Here is a 20,358-nt window from a genome sequence, read left to right on the forward strand (position 1 = left end):
AAATAAAAACAATACCAGTCAATGCTTACATAAATTCAAATATTAAAATATTTCGAGCACTGTTGTATAAGCGTCTACTTTTTGTCTGTCGGATTTTGAATAATACATTTACGATTTTGTTGCCATTTTGAATTTATTTTTTATGAAACGACCTCGGCGTATTTCTGCTTAGCTCTGAATCAATATGAATTTTGATTTAAATTGAATTGATTGAAGCAGAATTTCTGGTAGAGCATACGAGCAATTTGTTTAAATATTTGGTTTTATAGTAATATTCTAGCGGGCCATATCATCACCAAGAAAAAAATAAAATATATTTACTTGTGTCGACACGTTAGCCCCGTCTGACCTCCCTCGATCAAGCACAAAAGATAGCGTGGCCACGGGGCAGGCGAAAAATAAAAAGCGGCTCAAATATAAGAAAGAGTCTTTCCCGCAACACTGATTTTGTTACCTTTGGAGTGAAGACTCTTGGGCCATGGGTTGTGTATGTAGGTTGGGAATATTATAAATACTGTATATCTGTTGAGCAGTGTTGGCCTAGTGGCTTCAGCGTGTGACTCTCATACCTGAGGTCGTTGGTTCGATCCCCAGCTGTGCACCAATGGACTTTATTTATATGTGCGCATTTAACATTCGCTCGAACGGTGAAGGAAAACATCGTGAGGAAACCAGCTTGTCAAAACCTAAAAAGTCGACGGCGTACGTCTGGCACAGAAGACTGATCACCTACTTGCCTATTAGACTAAAAAATGATCATGAAACAGATACAGAAATCTGAGGTATAATAATAAAAAGGTTGTAGCGCCATTGATTATTATCATTTATTGCATATCCGTATAATTATGTAATTCAATATGGTATTGTACCAATAACTCGACAAAGTTGCAAGAACGAACGTCCAATCTTAATGTCTTAAATAAAAAATGTACTATAATTTCGTTATACCGAACATGAGATATAAATGTTACAAGCGCATATTTTAATTTTAGAAACGAGAGCAAACATAGTCAGACAAAGAGTACCGGGTAGAACTCTCGTGTGGTGCAAGTTATAAGCGCTTAATGGATTTACAAATAATAATATATTTGTACATATTTATCATAATATAATATTACTAAGAACAAGCAACAATCATTAAATAACTACATTTACTTCATGGTGTGACACATGTTTACTGAACTGTATGAAGGCCCATAACACAGATATAATCATAGGCAAATTTCAGCATCTCTTCAATGAAAGTAATAAAAGTATAAGTATTTTAGAGGCTAACGCTATATCGTTCATTAACCTAATAATGTTACTACTGGTTTTAATTCTGGGGCCATTGAAACACAGCGAATCTGTTACATATATGCTATATTACCTTAAATTTAATATTCATATCCGTCTCTCAATTTTATTGTGAAAGTAAAAAAAAAAATCATTTCTTAAAAGTCTAAGTATAATTACAAACTAATGTATATTAACAATATGTATAGAATAATGAAAGATGTTCGCTTCATCTTCCATTTTGACCCAGTGTATGCCTTATTATTTCGCGTTCCCGTTCCCTGATGATGTCAGGTCGCATCCGGCATTGTCACGAGGTTTCAATCCCTATCTTTTTTGTTTAGCCACACAACTGTTTGTCTGAAAAGGCTTCAATTATTGTTGTTTTAAGCTCATTCACTCTGTTGTAAATGACATAAAAATTATTGTAGATGTCTGCGTAATGGAATAAATAGTTTAGAAGCTTATGGTGATTTCAATAAAAAAAAATTTCAAGTGAATAACTAATGGATTCATTTCTTTAATATAAGGTATTAAGGCATTTGTTTACGTGTCTTTAATAACGTGTAAGTCTCGTGTAAGACGTGTAAATCTTATATGAAGCGTGTTATTATTTATAAATACTGTACTTTGTAAGCATCGTAATTACAAATACCGTTATTTAATAGATACAAAATATTTATGAAGCTTTTTTTAATAAAAAGTTAGAAAATACGAAACTTTTTCAAATATCTAAACTTCAATAATTACGAAAGGAATATTATATTTTGTTACAAAGTTTAAAGCACTAGGTGATAAAAGTAAAAAAAACATAAAGTATCGGTAGTAAAACCTTTTTACCTTTAAATAATTGGGTCACGTTTAAGAAAAATAGCCTTTTGAGGTTTTGGAGTGGTAAGTTTGGGTCGATCCGATTCCCTCAATAACTTTTAAACTTTGATCATTGGTTTATCATTTTTCTCGGGTTTTGCACCATCTGCTTTTTTATTTGAAGTGATGTTTTTTTCCTATTTTATATAGCTTCAAACTATATGGCATATGTGTAGTCCCAACAACAAGGCTAAACTCAAAACTTGTTTTACGATCTTACAAGGGTTGCTGTCAGTTGCAAGATTTTGTTTCCAAGATCAACATAATTTGGTATGGTAATAATAGGTTGGCGAGTTAAATTTAGATACTTCCTACATTAATAGAATCTGAGGCCAAAACTAAGGGTTTTAGCGCTTTTAGATTTTCTATCTAGAATTATTCGCTAGTAAAAACAATATTAATCGCCATAGCTAACAATGGGTGTCCATGGTTTATGTTAGAGTTTATTCAAAATTTAAATAAGTTGATAAGAGATACAATCGGTGCCTAAAAAAATATTTCTATGATTCTATAATTATAAATATTTCTTTCATTCATTAATCGAACATTAAATTTGTAGTTAAGTTGCTCTGATCTTAAATTATTACCGCAAGAGATGACTTAATGAACCAATGTAAAAGTAGCTAATATCAGCAATATTTTCCAAATTCCTTCTACAAAAACCAACCTAAGATTCCAAGTACCTCCCTTTCGAATTCTTCGCAATTTTAACGGATTAAACCGTGCTTATCCGGAGCTGGATATATTCGGTAGTGGGCTCATCGGTTTTAGAGAAAGCATTGTTGGATCTTATCTCGAATGTAATTCGCTGTTTTGCTGATGATTTTTTTTTATTTTTATTTCTTGTTATTTTTATTTTTCTACTTTAACAAAAATTTCTGCTAATTTTATTGTGTGCATAATTCTTGTATATGTTTTAAATTTTTGAAACTTTTATGTTTACTCCAATTGTCATACATTTTAGATGAAAGATTTTGTAAAGTGTGCAGTAGATTTAGTACTATGTACGATGTCGTAAACTTTAATAAATAAAAGATCAATAGCTGATCAATTGATAAATAAATATTTTGTTTCCACTTAAACATATTCATACGTAATCCCAGTTTCCCAATATACTAAATAAATTTAGACTCTTAAATTTATTAACAAAGAGCATATCTCCGATTTATAATGAGATCCGAAAGCAGGCTTTGATCTCGGTGAAAGGTCGGGAGCATTTAAGTGACATTTACTTTATCAGTTGCCAATTTTGGAGATTACGACCAGATTTGTGGGTGGTTATTCCTTTAGTTCAATAATTACGTATATATCTTTGTTTTGTAAAATATGTTTATAATTAATGTTAATTAATCAGTGATTATTACTTTAACAAATAGTTTTAGACCATATAATGTGAATATCTCAATCCAAAGTCATGCGTCATATACTACATGTGTCTTCACTGAGATATCACGGAACATTACAATCTAGCCAAACTTAAGTAATTTAAGTCTAAGCTATTTTACTAATAGTGGCAACGGGATGGGATGTCGCTGATCCCTTGGAGGTTGAGACCGGCTTTGATATGGGATGTTACTTGTGTGGACACGTCCCCGTCTCACCTCCCTCGGACAAGCAAAAGCTGGGGCGCAGAGCAGGCGGAAAATACTAAACGGCTTTAATATAAGGGTCTTTCCTTCAACTTCGATTTCTTTCTTTTGGAGTAGAGACTCTTGGGTCGTGGAGTTCAAGTGCAAAGGCGCTAATTAATTTAAGTTGAGACCTTGTAGATAGTATCTGTGACACCATAGCTTCTTTACTCGCTCGAATAAATATCGCAATAACGAGAGGAAATGCTGCCAGCTTAAAGGTACACTGCCACGGGGATAAACTTTTTGAGTTTATTTTAATTGTGTGTCAATTTTTTTTTATAACTTCCTTAAGTTTCACTTCAGACACACTACACGCCGATAAGGATCGGCGTTGGAAAAAAATTTACCGTCACATTTTTCGTTTACGCGCCTTTTTTTTTTCTTGTTCCTCTACCACGGTTGATTCGAAGAGGTTCGAAGCTATTAATAACAAAAATATATAATAACGATAAAAATGATAGTAATAATTATATTACAATTAATGAAATTCTGTAATAATCTTATTAGTAATAAGGTAAAATGAAATAATTATTATTTGTATTCATTTCTATGATAATAAAAGCCTTTTGTTAAACTTTATCTAATTTAAAATTAATAATTAAAAGCATACATTAGATAATTTTTCGAAAAATAAGGTCATAAAGAAGTTTCACTTCTTACGTGTGTACACAAGTACACCCACACATTTTTTAATTAACACTATTCATATGTAGGTAAAGAAAATTGTAAATACTATAATTATTTCTTAACATTGCTAACAGTCTCTTACAATACATACATAATAAAGATTTTTATGAGCGCTATTAGCACAGTTTTGAATAAGGTAACACGTCATTAGTACCCCGAATCGACTTCGTGTGATCCATTAAATAGTCGCAAATATCTTTCTTGTTACGATGGTTACGATGGTACGGCACCATCACATAATACTCGTACATTGTTCCATACTAACGTCGTAGACTTTTGTAGCTTTAATATTATACAAGTCCCGAAATAGGTTTCACAGTTTTTATTCAGACGCATTTTGACAATAGTAAGGTAACATCTGCGTTACATTGTCAAAATCAAATTCAAAAGACAAGAGTTTGACGTATAATTATTTAATAAAATGATTTGATTTGCAGCTGTATATAACCTACTCCTACGTCCGTATTCATTATTAAATCACAATCTCGTCTGAGTCTGTCAAAGATGTCGAATTTCATAGAAAAAGAATTGTTTAGCATCTTGATATACAAGCCTTACATTTTGTATTCTATGATTTGTTATAAACTGTTTATTAAATTCAATTCTAGCGCGTCGGCTGCGATCTACGGGTCGGGTCGACCCGACGAGTGGACGAATGCGGTGTTTGCGGCGGCGACGGCTCGTCCTGCTCACGCCCGCGTTACCACTGGCTGTCTACACCTGGGTCTTTGTGTTCAGCAACGTGTGGGGGAGGTTAGTACTATATTTTATGCGTATATAAGACACTTGTATAAGGTATTTGAAAATTCAATAATTTTCTTTTACGAAGTGAAAGACATTTCTCAATATTCTTGCAAATAAAAAGTGATCATCGAAACACAAAAAAGATTATATACCTATTCTAGCCATAAATACTGAAACAAAGTAAAAAAAATCTCTTGCAAATACAGAGGAGATCTCGTTGTACTTATTAATAGCCCGGTACATAAATATTTTACTAATACCAAGCGTATGGAGAGTTTTAAATATGGCATTTGGCTCTATACCCACTTTGTGTAATGCAATCACAGCGATTCGGTTCCCTTTATCACTCCACTCCATTTTAATATCACAAAATATTGTACAATGTATTGGCGCCAAAATGAGAAAACCCGATGAACAATCATATAAAAATGATAGATTCCAAATTCAAATGTAATATTTTGTTTTTTAATAGAAGTTTAACAGTATTTATGGCTAGACAAAGTATATTTGGTATTCAAAATATTAAAGTACCTTGTGAATTTAACACTAATTTACTTGCTCAACAGACATTGGTTGAATATAATCAAGATAATTCCAGCATAATGGACTATCTATTACGAGGTGTGTTTGACACTCACTAGAGCGTATCTACGTTTGCTACAATATCTCAAGTTTAAATACGTACTACGTCACGTAGAGTGACTTTTTACATTCACAACATTTGATACAAAAAATTTATATTAAAATTTAGTATATTTTATCCATTATGTGTATGTGTAAATTATAAATTAAAAAAACATAGTATAATACAAAGCCTTATGATAATTTATGTAAGTAAGTGAACAAGTATATCTTAAACGAATACATGCTTATTTAGATTAAAACTGCTAATTAAAAAAATCGTAATGTATTAAATTTATGAATATGGCCTTAATACAAATCCAAATAATGCTTAAGCTGTGGCTCATTTTAAAATATAATTAGATTATTTGAATTTGAATTGAGAATTGCGTCGTTAATTGTAAGGGAGCGTCGTTATTTACGTCGGAATCTCCTGTTGATAAATCAGTGGGGAATCTTTTGTCTCCATCGCGTTACGAAACAGTACTTGAAATATTATGTGCTAAGCATACTTGCGACTTTAAATCGTTCAATAGATCGGAATTTAAAAAAATCGTTTGTTTATGTACAATAGCGTATTACGAAATAAAATGTATCAAAAAAATATTTTTAGATGCGGATTACAACGCTTTAACTCCAATCACAGAGTCTCATTTATACAGATTAAACATTTCTCTTTGTATTTAGGCCCCTTTACTCTCTAATGTGTACTGAAGTATTATTTATAAACGCAACCATCATCAAGTAAGATGTAAATAAAACTTTTAGCTTTGTAATTAAAATTCTTCCGAATCGCATCATGTATATGCACACAAAAATCGCAAGACTGTAATGATTTATACAAATTTCGCGATTCTAATTAAGAGAAGCCGTGAAAGATGAAAACGAAGATAAGAATTTGGTTTCAGTGGTGAACTAATTTCGCTGATGGACCGCAATATTTGATTGAAACATTTGATCAAACGTTGGTTCAAATTTTGGCAAAAACTTAATTTGATTGCTTTCCGGTGATTCTGTATAAAATATAAATGAGAATATTTTTACTTCACATATTTTTTGAACATAAACTGTGGTTCTGAGCATACCTCCAGTGAGTCAAAAATGTATTGGATTTTAAACATAATGTAAAATTATGGTGCAAAGGTGGTGTTATATTTACTACACGAAGATGCGTTATATTATCACTGCCAAATGGCTCACAAGTTGTGAAGTGAACGTAAACCTAAGTCACATTGGTTCAGAAATTCTTCAGCGTTAAAATTTACGAACTATCTAAAATATCATTTGTATAAATTGGTATAACCGCAATGGAAATTCTAACATTTGATTTACGAATGAAACGCAACACGATGCTTCCTCGTTTCCCTTTAAAGGAAATATCATAAATTAATTTCTTACAAGCATCTATCAGTGCCAGAAAACGTAAGTCACTCTGGCCTTCGAATGGACCCCATTCGTCATTCCTCTGGCACTTCATTAACAATTGAAAAGGGTCAGAACAGAAATGGATTTTGGAACTAATTGTAATTTTTTTAATAAGATCCGGGTTCTTGTTTGTGTTAATTTACATATTATTACGGCTAGTAGCAATTACGAATAGTATTTTAAATAAAAAAAAAACCGTTCCTTAGGACCTCATTCAACGGTACTTGATAACCTAGTTCTTCTTTACGAACTTAAATTATAAGTGTTGACTAATATTTGTCACTAAAAAAATGCAGTAGTATGAAATTGGTGTTCAGTAGGCAGTGTTCGCGTGTAAGCTAGATTAACTAAATGTTATGTTGTAATAAACAGCTGTTACAGAGAAGCTTACACTTTAATTTTCAATAAAATTTTATAGTATCACTTATAATCTTTAAAAGATTTGTAACAAATAATTATTTTATTTCGAGACAAAATCTCTATTTGACAGGTGTGAAATAGAAGTTAGAGATTCATGTACAAATATGCTGATGTAAAGATAAAATATCTCGGACGGTAATATGAATATCATTTCAGTTTATTGTAAAGATTTAGTCCTAGGATTAATTAAACTGAAATATTTGGTGTTAAATAACGAGTTGTATCGTGTGTGTGAGATTGGACAAGAGATACTGTTGACCAATCACAAAGAAACGAAATACGTTATCGTTTTGTTTTTCGTCTACCACATTTATGGCCGCATCATGTATGTTATTTTAAATGAATAAACTTTTAATTTGAAGAGCCTATATAACTTAATAACTAAGCGTGTACACAATGCGTTTTACACGAAGGCATTTGTAGAGTTTAAAGATATGATACACAGTATCGTACGTAGATAACATACGTGAAGTATATAGTACGTACTACTTTTACTTTACTTTTTACAATCGTATTAGTACTATTTTCTTAAGTCGAAAGGGTTAGGAAATACTTCAGTGGGCAGCTGGTTGACTGGTTGATAAAACTCAGCAGCAGGTATTATTCCTAATAAATCCTCTGCACCAAGATCCAGACACTCCAGACAGCGGGTCTAGAACCCTTCGCCTAGAAGATAAAAATATTTTATTTTTCTGGTTCTCTATTAAAATTAATTAACATTATTATAAAATAGAAAAGCTTTCTCGGAAGATAATTTTTATCCGTGCTATTCCAACGTTTATAGCATAAACTAAAAATGACAGTTCGTGTCGACAAAGTTTCATACAAATTTAGTTTTCGACTTTTTACATACACTACTGTTAAGGCATCTTGACTAAATCCCCAGCGTGTCTAGTTTACGCATCTTGTCTAAACCCCCTGGATCCATTGTTTTTTTTAACAAATCCAATTCAGTAAAAAAAATCTTATGTTAGTATTTTTTCATAATTTAAAAACCTTTAGAAAATAGCGACAAAAATATTTATTTAGGTAAATATTAATTATAATGAACTGCACAGCACTTTGCATTAACTTTGGACATTATTCACTTGACGGAAAGGAATTATAATGAGTTACTTTTTTTTGAACGAAGACCTTTAGATATTTTTTGAACAAAAATAAAAACTGGAGATAAAATACTACATTTCTAATAACAATTGTAAATTGAAACTTTCTAGCGTTTAGGTATTGTATCATTTAAAAAAATAATAACAAAATGAACCGCAAATATAAATCTTTGAAGCGTTCCTCTCAAATTGTGATTACATTCCTTTCTTTAATCTTTTCTAAGTACTTTTATTTCAAATATTTAATACCCAAGTGAAATCTTAAGCACGTCTTATCCAGTGTTGTGGAGTCGACGTTCATTTTGTACCTAAGTGCTTTGCCTAATAGCTGTTTAAACACTGCAGGCTTTCATTTTCTCCTTACCTGTTTCCAGGATATTTAACTCTTTAAGGAGATTACTTTTAAAATTTTAGTTTAAGCATTTCCAAAAAATAAGATATTTCTAACTAAAAACTCTTCAAATCTTTTCTCAAATACCGAAAAGTAATGCTTTTAACAATAATTTTCAAAAATTACAACCAGCAGTCACAAAATGACACAATCTGTTCTCTTGCCTTGCTTTTAAATACAAATGCCGAATAATTTCAACTTATGTATCGCGAGGATCATCTATCTTAATCAAAATCAATTGGATGCAGTACAAATAACTTTTACATATAAATAATAAAATCGGTGAAGCCCGACTTCATCGATATAAGTTTATATAATATTTGACATACAAAGTAGTTTTTGAGACATTCTATAAAATATTTTTTTAAATTACTTATTTTTCAGGGTATAAAATGTCGCTAGCTGTGTGCAGGGATCGATTGACGGGTTTAGATGCTCCAGAACAACTTTGTGATGGATCAAGCAAGCCTTCCTCGTCCGTAGTGCGATGTAACATGCATCCATGTCCGTACAAGTAAGTTATTGTTAAAATAAATTAAATGTAAGGAAACACTTTTTTACCGGATTAAAGCTATTTGTTTTATTTATTATAGCTTATAATTATTTTACAAAATTTTAAATTTACTAACGGTGTCCTCTATTGAGTCATTTCTGCAAAAACACGTCATCTTTTAGTCGATATCAACTCCGAGAAAATAAATACACAACTTTCTCTACAGCTGTGATACTTTTGACATTCAACACCTTTTGTCTTCAGTCACCGTGACCACGCACGCTGTAAAACACGCGAAACGTCGGAAAATTTTAAATTTGAAAATAATTATAAATTTATAATAATACAAATAGCTTTCATCCGGTAAAAAAGTGTTTTAATCTGTAAAAGCTATGTTAACAAAAGACAATACTATAAAGTGAATGTTCTGTGAGGCTGAATTGGTTCTAAATATGTCCTGATGCAGTTTGAGAAGCTTAAAATTCTTAGCTTTTATAATTGCTGCAACAAAGATAAAAGAACAAAGGCGCTTTTTAAATACCACAATTGTGGTATGAATTATAAAATAAAAGCGATTATTGTCAAACTCAATAAAATAAAATTCCTCGCCATATGAAAATTAGAAATTATAATTTATTCAAATACCATAAGATTGTTACTATTGATTGTCATTGCCGTCATCTGTCGAAGTCTTGTGTAATCTTCCATCATATCATAATATTTGAATTACGAACTTCAAAGCGATTCTATTATACATACATTGTCTTTAATTAACTCTATGACATAATCCAATTTCAAATTATCTGTGATCCCTTGTGCGTTTGGCGCCATTTATACATTTTAGTACAATGAGACAATAAGTATAAACTAAATGATCGGATAAAACGCGCGCTTAACTTATACAATTTAAAGGCATTACGAATAAAACTATTTTTTACCAGATGGTACGTTGGTGAGTGGTCATCCTGCAGCATGACATGTGGTGGTGGAGTTCGAACGAGAAGAGTTTTGTGCGCCAGGTCAGCAAATGTTACACGAGCTGACACTTATGATCCAGGTATGTTTTTTTAATAATTAACTACTTACTTTTTGTAATTTAATTTAGTTTCGAAGAATGAAGTGAATTGGATTCCAAATGTTGATGATGTATGTTACTTTTTAATGACACATTTTTGTAACCGAAAACGTTTTCGTTCGAATTACTTAATAAACTTTAATCTTATATTTACAGAACCATTTATTACAGACAAGAAAATGGTAAATTTAACACACACATCGTAATGATTTTATTATAAAGTGAACGTAAATATAATATATAATATTTTTCCTTTTATAGATTCTTATATGGTAACTTACATAGTCGCAGTAAAAAAAATATTAGACAAAAGAGGATCTCACGAGTTCTAGTTCGTAATCATTATTTGTTGAATAAACTAATTTTTCTAGAATCAAGCTCAGAGCCGGGTTGCGTGTCTCCACCCCCGCGGTCTACACAGGACTGTAATGAGCAGGAATGCCCAACTTGGATTGCCGGCGCCTGGTCAGGGGTGAGTCACCCTACAACGTATTACTTTTTATGCTAAGTCTTTTATCTTTATAGACGTATTATTTACACATTCTAATGCAATACTGTTAGAACGTATGATGTCCGGCTAAGTTTTTGAGATTCTACTTTTAAAATGTTATACTTGCTTGTACTTCTTTCTCAATTTCGCATTTCGAATTTTTATTGCATAAAATATATTAAATAAACATTTGGTATATTTAAATAACAATTCGTAAATGTGTAACAGAGATTAACGAAGCATTTAAAGTATAGTATTTTTATATTTTCCTTACTGAGAGCTCAAAAATTTATTTGCTGTAACTATTTTAATTAACTCTCGAACTTATGTAAATGTGAAAATGAATTCTATAAGTGTTCTATTTATTTAACAATAGTATAATGTTTATTTTCATCACATACCTCATCTTTCATCAGTGCTCAGTATCCTGTGGTGAAGGAGTACAAGTAAGGGGCGTGGAATGCTCCCCTTCGGGTGGAATGTGTGATCCTTCCACCAGACCTGAGATATCCAGGTCGTGTTCCACCGGTATCAGCTGTCCAGCGTATCGCCAAGTGGAATTACCTGAGGTATAGACAACTGATTCATACATAGAGACTTGTAATACATTTCCTTCTAAAAACCGAAATCAGAAATTCATTGAAACTTTCGTTTATAACAGTGTAAACTCCATTTCAGTACTTAGTTTTTACTTTGGCATCTCAAGTTAAAACTAAGTTTACTAATAGATATTGCCCGCCTGATTTCGTGCACATCAAAAAGGGAAAGAGTATCTTAAAGTATCAAAGTAAAGTAGTATTAAAACGTCTGAAAATATTTCATACATTTAAACATTTTTTTTAATGATTGTTTCCATTGATGAAAATAGCAATAACATATTTTGACAAGTTTCTAAAGATCCAAGTGTATATTTTTATTATTTTACTATATAAAGAAGGTGTGTTAGTTTATATGATTTTACTTTGATTTCATCTAAGCATTAAGTACTATAAATATATAAAACAAAGTCGGGTTAGTTCAATGATAACTGGAGAACGGCTGGATGGTTGTTATTGGATCCGTCATGGCTGAGAGTAGGTGAATTATTAAAATATTGAAATGATTCACGATGAAAACTTGAATAAATAAACATAATATAGCGAACCAAAGACAACTATGATATACTATTTTATAGTTTTTTTTTTAATTGAGCTAAAATCATTTACTTCATCTGCTTCAGCGGTACAAAGTTTGCCTTAATTTACTATATTTTTTACCTGTTTTAAGTATTGTGTAATATTTTTTAAACGAAACTGATAAGTACATGGTAACAATTTAAAATTTAGTGCATTCTAAAAATTTAGTCATATTTAATTTTACTATTCGATACTGTATTGCTAAACAATAAAAGAGTACCGAGAGTTTGTTACGCCGGCTTTTTCTCTCGGCCTACACCCTCCGTCATCTTTGCCGATGAGTAGGGATGTCTGTATCTTATATTATACCTGTATATTAAATACGGAACATATTTATTTTATAACATTATATAAAACCATTCCTTATAGGACGATATAGAAGATCTGCTACCAGGAGTGGTATATCATACTCAACCGCTAATACAGCCTTATCCACCACCACAGGCGAAGGCTGAACAGCTTATTGGAGAACCAGATGTTCCAGTAGAGGCCACGTAAGTTTCAAATTATTATCATCATGTGTAAACAACTAATTTGTTTTACAAGAAAAAAATTATTTTGCTCAATGAGTCTTCTATAGATAGGTGTACGTACGTACATACGTACCAACGAGCTGCGCTCGGATATGTGTAAAACTTACGAAAATAATTTTGCATTATCATTATAAAGCTACTATTTTAGCAACAAGAATTATCTATACTAAATGTTAGAAATCGTGGATTTTTATAAGAAATATAACAGTTTTATAAGTATGTATGACATGTAGCAACTACCTTAAAATAAAAACTAGCCTCACTAACAGCGATTACGATAAGTATTCTAAATACTCTAAATGTTTTAAAAAATGCACTGCTTTATTACTGGGAGTAGCTAACATACATCTCAGTAGAAAAATAAATAAAACTTATAAGAGAAACTATATTAGGTTTCTATTAAATTATTTAAACACCGTAGTTCCTTAATCAGTTCTATCTTATTAGAAAGTTTTTCTTCACTATAAAACACAGACGTAAACATACTATATTTACAAAATAACGACCGAAATATAAATATTTATGATCATATCATAAAACAGAAATTCTACCTTCATTTACTGATTACAGGAAAAATTACTCGTGAATAATTTACTTTATTACAGTTAATTAAGCCGACATATTGGTCAATAAAATAATTAAATACATAATATTAATAAAAGTCCTATAAAAAAATAGTCGCTGTTATTACGTTAAACATTTTAAACTTTTAATGCTCAGTGTAAACTGTACGGAATTTGATACCTCGTCGTTATAATATATAAACTTGTGTTAGACTTAAATTGTATTAACCCAAGGAAGCTAACTGTTGTGAAGCTTATCTTAAGATGTTTACTGTTCACTATAATAATGAATAAATTCACATGATACATTTTTCAATATAAAATATAAATTTTAAAATTTAACTACCCAAATTAAAAATTGAATACTATAAGAATGATTATAACTCAAGCATGCATTAATGTAAAATGGTGTTTGTCTTCAATAGCTGAGAGTATTTTGTTGTTGTTTTCAGCAATTTCAAAATATTCTTTGCGTGTGGCTGGTTGTATGTAAGGTATTGTACCTTCGACTCCAGTATTTTCACTTTTCAGAACATCACATTTTACAAGGAATGACATTACCCTTTCATTACACAAATCCAGTGGCTGGTAGTTTTTTATAGCTTCGTCATTCAATAATCGCTTTTACATAATCGAATAAATTTGTTATAATCGATTGTTTAATTAAAATCACAACTCTATTATACTTTTTATCAAACTCGGTGTGAAATCCTTTTCACACTTTACACAGAAAACTCGACCTAATTTTATTTTAGTTCCTCTGTTGCACTGGTCAGGTTAGCGTGTACGTAATCTTCGATTTTTACAAGGACCCTTCATTCTATCACGGACCATTGACTTCAAGTGTATGATTTTCCTTTTTCTCTACTCTATGCACTGCACAATAAAGTTTGAATTTCCTCGCACATATTAAACACCATCTAAAAGTTTATTTCTGTTTTAGCTTCGATACACTTTTCGGATACACAGAGATACTAAACATTTGGCACTTATACAGACACGGAAACTTTTTTAACGTTTGATTAGAACAGGCATTATTTGTCCAGATCTCAAATTTACATACATGCATTGGTGCACATACTTCTACATATGCCAGCCAAATCTGATTGGTAGATTTGTAAACGTATGTTCTCGCCCTTAACACCTTGCATGCGTTTATACGAGTGAATGATAATTGTTATTTCAGTAAATAGATAATTTTTAATCATTTGAAATATCAAGGTTGACGATTGATCTTGATGTTTCAAATTAATTTTTAATTATATACACATTTTTAAACAAAATTTCTAAAAAAATATTAAAAACCTATTTATCTATGCTAAATAAAACAACTTTTGTAGCTACATCAAGGACGATGAATGGGGCCCGTGTAGTGTTACTTGTGGTGAGGGATGGAGGAAAAAGGAGGTTCACTGCAAGATATTTCTAGAATTCAGTAGAACGATTGCGAAACTACCAGATAGCAAGTGTATGGGCCCTAAGCCTACTGAGGAAACACAGAGATGTGTAATGGAGCCCTGCTCGATGGCATATGGAACATCGTTTGGAGACTCGAGTGCCCCGTCATATGGAGGGGATAGGTAAGCAGACATTCTTTATTATTTATGATGAACATTTAGTTCTTTAAATTATCATGCCCCGTTTCTCATAATATACTGCTTCCGCATTAACAGTTAAAAGATTTGATATAAAAATAACTTGTGATAAGTAAAAAGAGAAATTAAAAACTAGGCCTTCAGTTAATATCAACTTTATTTACATGGTCGCAGCTGTATTAAGCAGCTTCTCTAATACACCGTTTTCACTGGATTCTGTGAGCACATCATTAATTCTTGCTTTAACTAAACTTTCCTTTTCTATATCTGGCAGGTTTGTGAGATCCATTTCTGATTTATGATTACTATTAAGTTCATCAAGGTGATTTGCTATTATCTTGATTTCTATTAAAGTTATTAAAAATCCAAAAACTTTGTGTTCTTCGATATCATCCCTTAGTTTATTTTCTGTGTATAAGCTATTCACATCGATTTCAAATCTATTTAAAAATCCTTTAAGACTCTCATAGTATATGTTTATTAGTTCATCTATATGCAATGATCTGAACTCAGAATCTGTACATATGTATAGAAAATAAATGATGTCGGTTGCTGGGTTTGCGTATCTCAATGTTTGGAAATCCAAAAAACATAATTTTGTTTCACTGTCCTGAAACGTAAAAACAATATTAGTAATTATCTAAAACAACACTTTAAACTAAAATAAAATTGCTACTATAGCAGCCAGTAAAATATGTATTTTTCAACCTTTATATATAATATTTTAGAATACCATCGAAATACCTAAGTAAATTATAACTATATTTGCTAAATCAAAGCAATGTGTGTAATGGTGAATGTGGTAAATAAGAGAACAGATTTTTTTAATACTTATGTTACTTTAATGACGTTGCAATTTATGACATTTTCCTTTGAATAATTGTAATGTGAGGGAGAGGGAGGGTAAAACTTTCGGACTTTCTTGCCCGTTCTTCTCAGAAGAAGGCCTCCTGGTAGTTTTGCGAACGGATGGCGTAGTCTTGCTCTTTCACGAATTTTGTATACGTTTTTGACATTCATAAACTGAATAATTTTTGAATTTTTGCTTTGATCTATAGATTGTATGATTAACTTTACTCTAATTCAACAATATCCTGTTTTGAAGTTAAATCTTCGGTCACGAATTAAATTAATACAAATAATGTGTTTATTAAAATGGGGTTTCAAAATAAAAAGTATTTCTTATTTATTATATAACTGTTATTTTATTGGCAATAAAATTATTAAAAACTCACCGACTCCTTGAACAATATATTGTTTATCCAAAAATCACCATGGCAAAACACATTTATTTGTTTGGGTTTCACATAACTTTCCAGTAATCTTAATAATTTTGGTTTTATATTCTCCAATTTATTCTTTATGTCTCTATTTTCTATTACATTTAAAGACATTTCAAACGAGTCAAAAAAATAGTATTTCAATTGGCTTTTATTTAAAAAACTGTATTGAAATACCAAATCATTAAAATCTTCAGCAAGCTTATCATAAAGCTCAGTATTCTTTTTCTTAAAGACGAAAGATAATCCGTGAAATTTCGCTAACTCTGAAAAAATGTTACCTACACAACGAAAAGATAATTTATTATCTGTAGCTATGTTAACTGTAAATCCATTTACCAATAAATCTTCGAATATAAGAAGTTCATTCCCTTTTTCTATACTAGAATATATACACGTTGGTAAAACCACTCTTCTGGATTCCTTTATATCATTCTGTATGCTTAAAAACTTGTCTATTATCTGGGTATATGCTTTCACTTCCCTACAATGTAATTCACTGAACAATTCCTTTCTAGCTGTATTAATAAGTGTTTTGACAATAACACTGATGCGTTTATCACTTCCATTTTCTATAAGAATCACTCTGAATATATTAGCGATATACCCATTTCCATTCAAATAATCGACATGGTAACTGAATTCTTGAATATCTCTTATTTTGGCAACGTTTTCTATAGCACTATGTAATTCTACACAATTAAATTCATCCGGTTCGCTAACATTGACGTCAAGAGACATTTTATACGTTTGTATCTAGTAAACGTTTATCACTAATCATTTATATCAGAATGTTTTAGATATGATATTTTGGTATCACAATTTTTTAGTCTAGATATACATTACAAGATTTCCGTTATCAGTGTAAATATTACTTATTATATAACTTAATATGAAATTTAAGCTAAATTATATTCTGAAAAAAAAACGATATGTGGCTAAATCTATAAAAACGTACGAGTTAATAAAATATGAATATTTACTTGTTTATAAGTAAGAATAATGAGGTGCTTAATGAATTCCTAAAAAAGTGGAATAATTAAACCCATTTAAAACAAACCCAAATTCAATTATTTTATATAGCTTTATTGTCATAATATAAATGTGATTATTTCAGCAGATCTCTAATATTTGGAACTTCGAGTAACATTCGGGTGGCTCCGGGTTCGCCTGGGAAATCCTACTCGTGGAAAGAAAAGGGATATACAAGTTGCAGTGCGTCTTGTCTAAGTGGTGTACAGGTAATATAATCTATGAACCTACACAATAACTTGTCTCTGGGTAGAGTTTGTGACCACCAAATGCTGCAAGTTTCACTTAATATTGAACTAATATTTCGCATGTCAAAAAACTTAAAACCTTTAATACGTTAAAATGTGTACGTTTGTTGTGTGTGTTTTTACACATGATATTTGTCATTTTTACTTAAGATACAAATACGGTGTTGTTTATTTTTTCATTATTTCGTTTCTTAAGATACATTGTATTTCTTTGAAATTGTAATTTTTTCTAGTAATAAAGTTCTACTTAAACCAGTGTCTCTTGAAACATAATACGTTTTATGTGTACGAGCGAATCGTTAGTAAATGCTTTCCCTTCTGTGTCAGTATGAACTTAATCGTTCTAAAAATAGTTGTAACTAATTTAAGCTTTAACAATAAATTCACTTATTTAATTTATTCAATCCTAAAAACATTTAATTAAGCGTCCTATAAAGGAATTATAAATCTTAATCAATTTTGGGGACTTTATAAAACTTTACGCCATTTAATATTTACTAACATTATATTATTTTCATACAAATTTCAGATAGATTAAAGTGAAACGACATTTAAAGAGTTTGATATTAGGTATATTATTAGACTTGGTAACTCCATAATTAGTGAGAAAATCGATATAAACATGCTACATTGACTCGGATACATTAATAATTCATAGGCTAATGCTTAAAATGTCAATCCTATTAGTAAAATGGAATTGAATTATGTATAATGTTGATCACGCGTATTACCAAAGCATTGAAATTCTTAAGCATTGTATCTAAATTAATATAAAAGCATTATACAGGTGGCTAACTTAATAATTACCAAACTAAAATCACTAATAGGGAGATTTTGGTCAATATCAAAATGTATTCCGCAATCCGTACGTCATTTAATTTATAATTGTTTAGTCAAGCCACATTTCATATATTTAGTTGAAATATGGGGTACAGCATGCAAAAAAAAATCTAACTTACAAACACTACAAAATAAATTAATTAAATCACTATTTAGATACAATTTTTAACACAGACTAATAAAATTTACCAAGAATCCAAAATTATGACGATTAAACAACTATATATTTATAGCACCTGTATCTTAATTTTTAAAAAATTAAATAACTCTCCATAGTAGCTTATCATTTAAAAAATCAAACACACAACTACACGCAATACTCATCGAGTGAGTTTGCTTATCTTGCCGAAGACGCGCACAAATTATTTGAAGAGGGTAAACTACTGAACCACAGAGGCGAGTTACTTATGATATAATTTGTATTGTAACATTTATTATTGATTATTATAGGAACTAATTATCCAATGCGTGAGAGACGAGGATGGTAAAAATGCATCTCCATACATGTGCGATCCACTTACGAAGCCAGAAAATAGAGTGAGGACCTGCAATGATCACCCCTGCCCGCCCAGGTATTAAAATCTATTATACACATAACTACTGGTATGTAGACTATAAATAGGAGCATAAATATTCTACCTTAAAAAGTCCCCACTCATCTGCTACTCTGTGACGATACTCGATATCGAGTATACCCTATTAAATTCGGGTCAATAGTTTTTGCAAGCTTACATTATAAGTTACTGTAAGCACTGGCTACAATTTTATTATGAGTATAGATTATATAACATTTTCACAGCTCACATCTCACTCATATAAAATTCTTTATGGCACTAGTAGAAGCTTCACATGAATATCCGGTTATTATATCAGTGTTGCGCGTTTGTTTTTATTATGAGCTAAAAGCGAGAGAGGGTAGAAATACTTTAACACGTTCACGGCACATTAGGTTACACTCAACACGTGAAAATACCGTTAAATACGCTGGCAACACAGTTGCTCATTTATAAAGTGCTTTTAAAATTTCTTGTTTTCACATTTTAGATGTACGTGTGGCGTCAAAAGAACTTTTGTAAAAATATTTGTACGTTCGGTAGAATTTTAATGTGAATTTCGATTTTAAATACATTTACTCCTATTTCACGCAAGTAAATTACGCTTTTTGTACGTTCTCCTTTTAACAAAATAATATATATTCATTGTAAGCAATATCGCTGTGTCACTGCAACTTGAAATTAAGATTAACTGTGTTAACACTAAGAAAAACTGTATAACTATAAATAGCAGAAATAGTTTCTTGCAACTTTTCAATTTTAACGAGATTGTCTCTAAATACAGGTGGAACTACACAGACTTTTCGCAGTGCACAAAGTCCTGTGGCATTGGTATACAGACGAGAGAAGTCACGTGTATTCATGAGGTTGGTATATGTATTGTTTAATAAATACGTGTTGTGCTGACCATAAAAAGCTTATTATAGTTTTCTCTTACCACCTTTCAAACATTACTTGGAAATATAAGTGAGCGAGCCAGTGCCAGAGGGTACACGAAACGATTGTGCTCCGATTCAAAAATTCCTAAAAATATATTTTATTTAAGTTTACGAAGTGTCGATATGTCGTTAACTGTGCGAGAAAAAGATCAACGCAGTGTTGTAAAAATAATTGTTAAAAATTAAAAAGTGATAATGAAAAGTGGAAGAAACAGACACAAAAATAGTTTTTCAACTTTTATTTGAAAACTAAAGCGGAGACATAATTTTTTTTAGATATATTCCCAAAGAACTATTAACACCGCGTCTTTTGATACATAACTTGGTTTTACAAACGGGAAAACGATGGTGGATCGGGAACGCGAGGAGTAT

At 31.0% G+C, this 20,358-nt stretch overlaps 1 protein-coding gene across 4 annotated transcripts in view; it reads left to right on the plus strand.

Moving 5' to 3' along the window:
• LOC123710770 (ADAMTS-like protein 1) overlaps nt 1-20,358 on the plus strand; it is a 186,922-nt gene that overhangs the window by 152,609 nt on the left and 13,955 nt on the right. For 3 of the 4 annotated variants that reach the window (XM_045662946.1, XM_045662948.1, XM_045662950.1), the window contains exons 8-17: nt 5,072-5,216; nt 9,555-9,684; nt 10,605-10,720; nt 11,110-11,210; nt 11,645-11,797; nt 12,773-12,897; nt 14,840-15,079; nt 17,492-17,615; nt 18,945-19,066; nt 19,833-19,914. In XM_045662946.1, the coding sequence (XP_045518902.1) occupies nt 5,072-5,216; nt 9,555-9,684; nt 10,605-10,720; nt 11,110-11,210; nt 11,645-11,797; nt 12,773-12,897; nt 14,840-15,079; nt 17,492-17,615; nt 18,945-19,066; nt 19,833-19,914 (1,338 nt within the window). The remainder of the gene's footprint in view (nt 1-5,071; nt 5,217-9,554; nt 9,685-10,604; nt 10,721-11,109; nt 11,211-11,644; nt 11,798-12,772; nt 12,898-14,839; nt 15,080-17,491; nt 17,616-18,944; nt 19,067-19,832; nt 19,915-20,358) is intronic. The other variant, XM_045662947.1, reaches the window with a different exon arrangement.

This window comes from Pieris brassicae, chromosome 6, assembly GCF_905147105.1.
Source record: "Pieris brassicae chromosome 6, ilPieBrab1.1, whole genome shotgun sequence".
Taxonomy (NCBI): Eukaryota; Metazoa; Arthropoda; class Insecta; order Lepidoptera; family Pieridae; genus Pieris; species Pieris brassicae.